The sequence below is a fragment of the Paralichthys olivaceus genome, chromosome 15, assembly GCF_024713975.1.
Source record: "Paralichthys olivaceus isolate ysfri-2021 chromosome 15, ASM2471397v2, whole genome shotgun sequence".
Classification (NCBI taxonomy): domain Eukaryota; kingdom Metazoa; phylum Chordata; class Actinopteri; order Pleuronectiformes; family Paralichthyidae; genus Paralichthys; species Paralichthys olivaceus.
The window spans coordinates 2,874,275-2,885,000 of NC_091107.1; the positions used below are offsets into that span (position 1 = coordinate 2,874,275).

The following is a 10,726-nucleotide window of genomic DNA, read 5'->3' on the forward strand; positions in this document are numbered from 1 at the left end:
AGAGAGAGAGAAAGAGAAGTGTTAGTGTCGACTGAAGAAAACGTTCTCTTCACCAGAAGAGACGCTGACGATGTTTTTATCGTCAGAACCACTGAACTGATTTCAGGTGAACTGGGTGGACGGAGGAGACACAGGCCGAGAGAGAGCTCGTTAAATATCTACGTGATTTACGAGTTTGACGTGAAACTGAAACAGATTTTAAAACATGTGGGACCCAGAGGAAAGAGTTTGTGTTTGAAGTAAACACTGAAAAACTGAAGATGAGCAACGATCGACAAGATTCAATTCATAGTGAATAAAAACTCAAACGTACAAAAATCGTCTCTTGAGTTTCAACGGCAGCAAAATCATCTTAAAAAACCTTTAGTGATGAATAAACGTCTCTGAAATGTGAAATTAAATGAAAAAGACGTTTCGTTGGATTCTCATATGAAAACAACGGCTCAGACGTGTGAACCTGGAAAGTTATTTTTGATGAATCTCAGTTTAAAATGCAGCTTGTGAAGATTCAACCTTTTTCTAACAAAGAGGACGTAATGACCGGCTGCGTCAAGTCTTATAATTATAATATAAATCTATATAATGACAATCACACCCTGTTATTCCTCATGTTCAGTGTTTAGTCCCGTTTTTTAATGACCCACAGAGACAGTTAAAGTTTTTACCGGTCCTGTGGACGGAGACGGGCGAAGTGTCCACGCTGATGGTCATGGCTCGTTCCTTCAGCTTGAAAAACTCTCGGGGGTTTCCTGACCGCTGGGCGATGATGGCCTTCGCCTCCTGGAGACAAACACCGAGAAAACAGACCTCAGGTTTCTGTGCAGCTGATAAAACGGTTTCACATGTTTTTACATTTCCAGTCAGTTTTTATCTTCTGTCTAAAACAGAATCTAGTCTTGTGATTGGTTTATTTCGCTTCTTTTATTCTCCGACTCACAGTTTGTTTCGGACTCACCTCCACCTCCGACTCTTTCTTGTCCAGGTTCAGGTCTTCGATGCTCGGCTCTGCCGCCTGCACAGAAAATAATAAACTCAAAGATCTAAACAGGAATAAAATCATTCAAATAAACCAGATGTAAAGAATCTCAAATCCAGAGTGATGAGTCAGCACAGAGCTGAAGGAGTCGTTACACATTATCACCAGCAGGGGGCGACATAGACTGTTCCCAGGTGAGGTCAAACAGTTTTGGAGCGAGGATCCGAAACAAAAGATTTTCTTTAAACGACATTTTCTCAAAGATATTTTGATGTTTACGTTGATCAGTATTAATATGAATCGTTTATCATTTTAAGTTTTGTTCCTTTTAGCTTCTTTCATATTTTCCTGTCGTCAAATAGTGTTTTGCTCTTTTTGCCGACATCATCTGAGCAGCAGACACGTTTTATCTGAACGATCTTCAGTGGATTTGAAAGTATCCACACTGATGCAGATGTTTTGCTGAGTCCGAGCCTCAGTGTCTGTTGTTAATCTGATAACAAAACCTCGACAGATAAAAAAGATATTTTAAGCTGCAGACGAGTTCAAAATGAATCTGAAACAAACTGTTTCTTTCAACTGAGGACGAGTGAAACTTCAGTGAAACGCTCCGCTCGCTGGTTCCTGCCCCCGGAGGAGACGATTCCTCAGTGAGATTAGAATTTCATCCTCTCGCATTATGTAATGATGATGATCCTCAGTTGTTGGTCCTCACTCACTAATTAAAATCCTCCAGCAAAATAAAAACAGCTGTGACACAACAATTCACACACACACACACTGAGTATAATCGCTCTCTTCAAACTTGAACCCCACCGTCAGATAAATTGGTTTTATTTTGGTTTCTCAGTTTGATAAGATCCAAACGACGTCGCCACAGGAAGTGATGTGACGCTGAGCGGACGCACAAAACAACTACACAACACAGTGTTTGTTATTCAGAACAGATTTAAAAGTGAAGATTGTATTAAACACAGAAGTGAGACTCACTATGTTCGCCTGTTTCCTCAAACTCTCTGTGGCCTCTTCCTCCTCCTGCAGCTTCTTCCTGTTCTCTCACAAGAAAAACTTTATCAGAGAAGAATCAACATGAACTTTATTAACACCTCCACCTAAAAGCTGATGGTTCATGTCCCATCTGCTAACATGGAGGAGGAGGAGTCATGTCGTCCATCTTTATTTGCAGACGATTTGTGTATTAATTGTGATGCTTTGACCTTCGACCTCTACATCGGCTCCTCACCTGTGATCCTCGATCTGACGCTCCCTCTCTCGGTACCTCTGCTCTCGGTTCTCCTGCTCTTTCCTCTCCAGCTCCATCCGTTCCTCCTCGAAACGCTGACGCTCCTCCGCCAACCTCTTCCGCTCCTCCTCCTTCCTCAGCTCCTCCTCTCGCTGCCAACAGACGCACAAATGAAACATTCTGGAGCTGAAGCTGAACACATACGGTTCTGACGGCTTGTCCGTCATCTCATTCACACTGTGACGATGCAGACATCTGGAAAAAGGTTCAGCGTCTTGCCCAAGGGCACATGGACCAATGCTGCAGGATTAAACTCCTCCCTCATGGTTTCCTTCCATCCTTTTCCTCTTTCCTCCCTCCTCCCCCTCCTCTTCATCATCCTCACGTACCTTGGCCTGCTCCCAAAACTCCTCTCGATTGATTTTCTTCATCTCCACCTCTGCGTTGGTTTTCTGGTAAACTGTTCCCTGCATCAGCAGAAAGGATGGAGAGAGAGAGAGACAGAGAGAGAGACAGAGAGAGAGACAGAGAGAGAGAGAGTTAGGGTCTGCGTGTAAATTACTTTTACAGATGAGAAGAGTTTCCACGAAAAGAAAAGCGTAAAATTATATAAGTCTGTGATTTAAAGTCCCTTTTATATTATATATAATATAATATTTTATATAGAGTCACTGCAGCTCGTCTCTGCTGTGGAAAAGAGAAGCTGTGTGTGTGTGTGTGTGTGTGTGTGTGTGTGTGTGTGTGTGTGTGTGTGTGTGTGTGTGTGTGTGTGTGTGTGTGTGTGTGTGTTCGCACCACGTCTCCGTGCTCATCCTCTCTGGTTTTCAGGCGGCTCAGGACCGGACTGGCCACCGCTGCCGTCCCGTTGGTCAGCCGCTGCCCGATGGCCGACGGGTCGATGTCTTCCAGACTGCTGGCGTTGATGATGACCTCCACGCCCTGAGACACAGGAACACGTCTGTTTTCATTATTTCATTTCACTGCAGTTACAATTTTATTCACGATGGATTTAATTACATCAATATTATAAAGTTTGCTGATCATCACTCAAATCATGTGTTTCAACATGTTTTACTATATTTCTAGGGTCTGAAAATCCAAGGTCCACTTGACTCCTGGTGTCCGACAGCTTTGTGTGGATCCACAAGTGTAGAATGTTTGGATGAAGGTGGGAAATCATAGAGGAAGAGGAGGTCGCCACGAACACAGAAACACAAGGATGTATGAGTGCGTGTGTTTATACACTAAAGGGTCGAAGCTGTGTGGGAGGAAGAACTGAAGAACTGCCACTTCCATGAATGACACTTCAACACACACACACACACACACACACACACACACACACACACACACACAAACACACACTTGGGCTTTTAGCAGAAAAATCTCGATCTTTGATCTTCATCTTTTATCTTCTCTACAAATCCATAAATACACTCAGCCAGGAGTACAGGTGTGAAACACACACACACACTCTCTCACACACACACACACACACACACACACACACACACACACTCTCTCTTGATCCTCCTACAGGTTTAACGCTCTGCAGCTTCATTTTCCAAAGAGAATTGAAAACAAAATGTTCTGAGGATGAAACAAACTGAATCACGTCAGTGTTCAGATGTTTTACTTAATAAACTGAAACATGATGTGACACCTCGTCAGTGACTCTATCATTACGTGGAGGACGGGAACTAGTGTCTGAACATTAGCAGGAATAAATCATGCTTATTTAAAACACGTCTAAATCATGGCAGCACATTAACATGTCGACATGTCGAGAGTGAACGACCACACAGTGACACTGAGGGTCGGTCAGGATTTTACAAGAGTCGATCAAGTAAAATAAAAATCATCTTGTACCGGTGTCCGATATATAAACTGTGAAACAACAACCTTTATTTTTAGTCTACGGTGCCTGGTAACAAGTTACTCCAGCCAGAAGGTGGCGGTAACGTATCTAACTGCTCCTCAATAAGTTCATCATAAATAAAGGAGTTAATAAAGAGCAGCAGCGTTGATCTGACCTGGAAGAATTCTGCGATGGTGGCGACGTGGCTGGCACAGGCACACTTCCTGGCGTCCGGCACGTCTTCCCCCACCTGCGAAGGAGCGAGGCGGGTTGTTAGGGAATTAAAAAACAAAGAAGAAGAAGAATCAAGAGTTCTATCAGTTTTTTTTTTAATCTCTGGCTTCGTCCACATTAGAGTCTTTGTTCAGCCGCAGTCACTCGGTGAGACAGTTGTGTTACGACGAGCTGGATACGATTCAGCAATCACAGCTCATTCAGAGCAACACAATACAAACACAGTCAGAGGCAATTAGAGACAGAAAGAGACTCACGTCATCAGAATTCATGGTAAATTATCTCTGAATAAAATAACTGAGCAGACTCATCGTGTGTGAGGAGTCTCAGCTGGAGACGCACAAAGGAACCAACACAGTGTGTGTGAGAGGAGGTGCAGCATCAGTCATCGTCATCAGGACGGGTTTGTTTCACTTTGAAGTAAATCACTTTGTTTTAACTTCAGGTGGATAATAATTTATAATAAGTTTTATGACGGTAAAATGTTTTCATGCTCTAATGTTCATCTCTTTCCTCGTCGCTGCAGCTCCTCCTTTCAGCCTCTGTCTCAAACACTGTCTCTTTAAGACCCTCCTCCCGATGAACACTCTGTTGTGATTGGATAAATTAAAAACGTCCTCTGACCCCTAATGACGCCGATATTCTCTTTTCACAGCCTGAGGACACTTCAGTGTGTGTGTGTGTGTGTGTGTGTGTGTGTGCGCTCCCCTCCCCCCCGGCCCGGCGACTCACCCAGTTGATGAGGATGTATCGTGGCAGAGCGGCGGTCGGCTCCTTCAGGCTGCAGAAGCCGTACATCACTCTGCCGCTGTCGAAGGTCAGCGTGATCTCCGGGAGGCCGCCTCCCACTTCAGAGTCAGAGAGAGAGAGAGAGAGTTCATCTCATGTACACAAGCATGTCCTTCAACACGCTATGTCCAACATGTGTGTGGAGACCGCCGGACTTACCTCCTGATGCTGAAAGTGTCAAATCATTACTCTCATCCTCGTATGTGTACAAGGCCCTGAGAGAGAGAGGGACAGAGAGAGAGGGACAACAACAATGTTCGTGTTAATCATCGTTGTTGTATAATTGTTTTAAATAAATTATTACTATAGCTCCACACACACACACACACACACACAAGAGTTTCTTTGTGTGCGACACAACAGATGTAAATTCCTCACATTGTGTGTCGTCGCTGCATTAACCCAGATATTGACCTCTGACCTCGAAGGTGACAAGAGATTATAGTTCAGCTCAGATTTAAACTGTGTGACCCACAATAACCTGGATATTAAAAAACCCTCTGAGACACATTCAGAGCAGAAACTGTTCACAGATTCAGAAACAACAGAGATGTTGGTATTAAAAGAAAATGGATGATTATAATTGATGCACCGAGGGAAGCAGCAGCTTATCGGTTTATGGGTGAAGGTGAACTCCAGCTTTATATCCTCATATTCTAAAACATCGGACTTTATAAACCGATCGTGTCGTCAGGAGGAAACAGAAAAACTCAATGTGTTTGTTTGATCCAATAATTTGACGTGTTGACAGTTTTGAAGCCTTGATTTTGAACAAACATGAACTTCAGACAATATCTGGGGAGAGGACATTTTGTGGAGTTTGTGTTTGACTTCTGGTGTTTTCTCACACGGACTTTGACATTTAGCTGCTGAAGGTGGTTTCAAACTGTGACGGCCGAAAGATAAACGTCTGACGAGGAGAGAGACGACCAACACGTGGCTCAGAACCAAAGAGGTAACGAAGATGACTGGAGAACAAAATATTTTAGCGACGCTGAGAACGGAGGGTCGAACTGAGGACGCAGACCGGTGCGGAGAGAGAGGGAGAAAAAAGAGGTTTCAGAGGAAGAGGGTGACTCGACAGAAAACGACAGGACGGAGGGAGGGAGGAGGTCAGTGGGGAGTGAGACGGAGGCCAGACTGAAACATGAGGTCATCTGGTAATCCCCGACACACACACCCACACACACACACACACACACACACACACACACACACACACACACACTAACTGAATCCCAAATAATTTTTTGGTGTTACTGAAGTTTGTGGTAAATATTAAAATCACTGGCCATCGTTCCTCGAGTTGGTGGTTTGATTCCCCGGTTAGGGGATTATAGAAATCAACGTAGACTCTGAGTAACAACTGCTACTAATACCACTAATACTACTAATACCACTAATACCACTATAACTACTACTACGACTAATACTATTATTATAGTGACAGCTGTCACAGCATCACAACAAACTAATAGAAGCAGGAGACGAAGACGACAGAAAAATTAAGAAAATGAGGATGAGAAGAAAAGAGGCAGTGTTTAGGACTGAGAGAGAGAGAGAGAGAGAGAAGTGATGCTCACTTACCCTCTCCACTCTCTATAAATAATTCTCTTTAAAGCAGACAGCTGTTTATTATTCATATAAAGCCTCCGTGACCTAGAAACAGCTGTGTGTGTGTGTGAAAGGGTGAAAAAGACACGAGGACAGAAGAGAATAAAAGACGGAGACAGGAGGAAGATGAGAGAAAATGGAATAAGAGGATGAGGAGGGCGATGATGATGAAGAAGACGTGTGCTGGACAAAGACGAGTGAGGTCAGAGGAAGAAATGGAAAGAAAGAGGAAACGAGGAAAGAAGACGAAGGAGAATAGAGATAATGGAGGAGAGGAGGAGGAGGGAGCGATGAAGAACAGGCTGTCGGCAGGAGAATAAAAGACGAGGAGAAATGATGAGGGACTGAAACTCAGATAATCAACTAATCACAAGGTTCAGAACATGGAGACGGCCCTCGTCTGTCCAATCAGGACGCAGCTCCTCATTCACACTTGTTATATGTAGATGACAGCGTTCACACACACACACACACACACACACACACACACCAGACAGTGTGTCACAGTGTCTCAGTTATTTCAAACTGAAAACCAGAAAATCTGAAAAGCTCAAACCAACAGGAGAGTGACGGAGCCGATCTCAAAGTTTGATTGAAAAACGGGACTGAATAAAAAGTATAAATACTCAGAAACGTGATGTTTTAAAAAGCAGAAGATTCAGAATCTGGGATCAGGAGCAGAACAAACCTGCAGCTCCGACAGACAGAAGATATAATATTGATCCGTCTGAGACGTGTGGATCTGAGACACATTCGTTTCTGTTATTTTGTCCACCTCCTGATAGTAGGATCATCGCCCTACCGACATAACCCCCCCCCCCACACACACACACACACACACAGCCCATGGGAAGGGTCACCATGGCAACCGGGCAACATCCCCCATCGTTATCTGCACAACAGCAGTTAGTGACCTGAGGGATGTTAGAGGAAGGAGGGCGGGGGGTTGGCAGCGCACACACACACACACATGCACCTTTTTATTAGCAGTGTTTGATTAGCATGTGGCTAAAGGGTAGAGGATGATTTTATGATTTATTTAAAGACATTTCTTAATTTGTTATTTTGATCTCATTTGTTTTAATTAGATTAATCAAGTTTTATCGTCTGTATGTTTAAATTGGGTGTCTCATATGTTTAATCGTGTATTTGTCATTTGAAACGAAGCCGGACTTAATTCACAGCGATGACAAAAGAGTCCAAACACCAAAACAAGGAGAAACTGTTTCCTGGTGTGAAAATGGAAAACGTCGACACACTTCTCAAGATCTGCAGACGAGGGAGAGGCCGACTGAAGACGCTCGGCTGCGTCGAGCTGATGTCAGACTTCATACAGTCACAGTAACGATAAAACGACAGGGGGGAGAGAGAGAGAGAGAGAGACTGAGAGAGAGACAGACCACAGAGGCTCATTCAGAGACAGAGACAGAGACGAGTCAGCAGTTTCCTCTGAGCTGAAGAGACAGATTAACAGAGGAACCTGAACGCACCATGAGGTCGACTCTGTAAAATTCAAAACGATTCGAAAAGTGATTTAAGATCAAACTGTAAAAAACAAGGATGTGAAGAAAAATCAGAGCAAACAAATTTAACATTCAGCACAATGATAAACTGTGAGTGTGTGTGTGTGTGTGTTTGTGTGTGTGTGTCTGTGTTTCCTGGCAGCAATTTTTGCCCAAAACACATTATTAATGCAACTTTATCGACTACATGATACAGTTAATTTTACGAAATGTCAAAGTTTTACTTCTAAATTTCAGGAAATTGGATTTAAGGTTTTTATTTTTTATGTTTTATTTTCTATTCGTGACGATGCTTTTATATGAAAAACTGTCCGTTTGACAACTTCCTGTGAGCGGTCCAGCAGTCGTGTCAGTAAACTGTTGCAGATGCAGGCCGGTGGTTTGACACAGAAACGACAGAAGCAGGAAGAGTTCTCCTGATGTGAACCAGACGATGTTGATCTGACTCCAGGAGCAGAAAGTTAATAAAAGGCCAAAGTGTAAAAATACTGTCGAGTCTTTGATCGAGCGCAGACGACGTCTGTTATCGACATGAGAATCCGACTCTGAGAGTTACAGCACCCCCCCCCCCCTGGTTTCCTAACGGCCGGAGGGAACAGAGAAATATGTGCGGTTAGAGAGACGGACAGAACGGAGCGAGTGTAAATACAGACAGAAAGCAGTGAAGACAGAAGCCTGAGACAGAGTGCATTGTGGGACAGGAATGAGAGAAGCAGGAGGGGGGATGATTAAGTGTGTTGGTCTTTGACTGTTATTCCTGTGGTCGGATAACGGAGCCTGATTTACAGAGCGAGAAACATTCATGGTGACTTCATGTGAAAGATATGAGGCAGACGGACATGGGGAGGATTGTGGGTAATGTTTCAGCAAACAGCCGTTACAGCCATGTAGAGTCAAACACGCCATAAAGCTCCATTTATATTGGGGGTGGACACCACAGTGTGACTGACAGCTGGTACCGTCCAATGGGTGCAGGTGGGCGTGCAGCGTCCTCCAGCTCTCAGCCAGGCTCCACCCCCTGCTCCTCCAAATATGGTTACCTCTGGTTTCAAAAAACCAAGATGGCGGGTTAGGGTCAGAACTGAGGCTTCAGTCGAGAACGAGGAGGAGACGTCCAACATTTTAGAAAACATTGAGAATAAAGCAAAGTGGAAGAAGCTGGTGACGAACAAATCCTGAATGAAGAGTTTCCCTTTCAGTATAAAAGCAAATTATTCTTTATTCTAAATAAAAAGGTTTAACTCATCTTAAAAAGTTTCAGGATTGAATCAGACGACGGAGAACGTCAGGGGCATTTTAACGAACCAGGAAACGGACACACTCAAGAGTCTGACGACGCCCACACTGTGACAATCTAGAAAAACACTCGACACATCAGAAACAACCAACAACGTGTCTCTCAGGCTTCGTCCCAGAGATTGTAAATGAAGACGGACGATGTGACAGCGTCTCACTGGATCGAACACCTCGATATGATCCTGCTGGGTCTGTGGACACGAGGAGGAAGAGGACACGAGTCGTCCGTCTTTATTTCATCTGCGTTCAGTCCCAACATGAAGGTTTACGGGCTTCTACAGTCTGAATGAACTGAAGCTGAAATTTATTGGAACAATGTTCACACACACACACACACACACACACACACACACACACACACAGAGAAATACACAAAGACAGACACACACACACACACAGACACAAAGACAGACACACACACACACACACACACACACACACACACACACACACACACAGATACACACACACACAGAGATACACACACACACAGACACAGACAGACAGACACACACACACACACACACAGAGAGAGACAGTGACACACACACACACACACACAAAGACAGACAGACACACACACACACACAGACACAAAGACAGACAGACAGATACACACACACACACACAGACACAAAGACAGACAGACAGACACACACACACACACACACACACACACAAAGACAGACACACACACACACACACACAGACACAAAGACAGACAGACAGACAGACACACACACATACACACACACACACACAGACACAAAGACAAACAGACAGACACACACACACACACACACACAGAGTTTACTCAGGGGTCACGTCTCAGACTGAATCATTGTTATCACCTCGACACGAGAACCAGACGATAAAACAAGCGTCTGAAATTAGATTTTGTTTTATCACGAGCAGAAGAAGCTTTTGTCCTCGTTCTGGAAACAATTGTTCTGAGAATCGTCTGAGAATCGTCTGTGAATTGTCAGTGAATCGTCAGTGAATCGTCTGTGAATCGTCTGTGAATCGTCTGTGACTCTGAGAGCTGCACATCCAGAGAAACGCTGCAGCACCAACCTGAAACACGAGTCTGACTCTTTATCCAGACTTTACCGACATGTCCTCCAATCACACGTCTCTGCCGCCGTCCTGCACGCTCGCAGCTAATAACGGCTTCAGCAGATGGAAAGAAGAAG

The 10,726-nt window shown here is 44.1% G+C and overlaps 1 protein-coding gene across 4 annotated transcripts in view; it reads right to left on the reverse strand.

Moving 5' to 3' along the window:
• The window catches only part of dbn1 (drebrin 1), a 47,192-nt gene that overhangs the window by 5,606 nt on the left and 30,860 nt on the right, over positions 1-10,726 (reverse strand). For all 4 annotated transcript variants that reach the window (XM_069510369.1, XM_069510368.1, XM_069510367.1 and 1 more), the window contains exons 2-10: positions 5,260-5,315; positions 5,044-5,159; positions 4,253-4,327; positions 3,015-3,158; positions 2,609-2,686; positions 2,220-2,371; positions 1,967-2,024; positions 956-1,012; positions 666-780 (exon numbers count right to left, since the gene is read on the reverse strand). In XM_069510369.1, the coding sequence (XP_069366470.1) occupies positions 666-780; positions 956-1,012; positions 1,967-2,024; positions 2,220-2,371; positions 2,609-2,686; positions 3,015-3,158; positions 4,253-4,327; positions 5,044-5,159; positions 5,260-5,315 (851 nt within the window). The remainder of the gene's footprint in view (positions 1-665; positions 781-955; positions 1,013-1,966; positions 2,025-2,219; positions 2,372-2,608; positions 2,687-3,014; positions 3,159-4,252; positions 4,328-5,043; positions 5,160-5,259; positions 5,316-10,726) is intronic.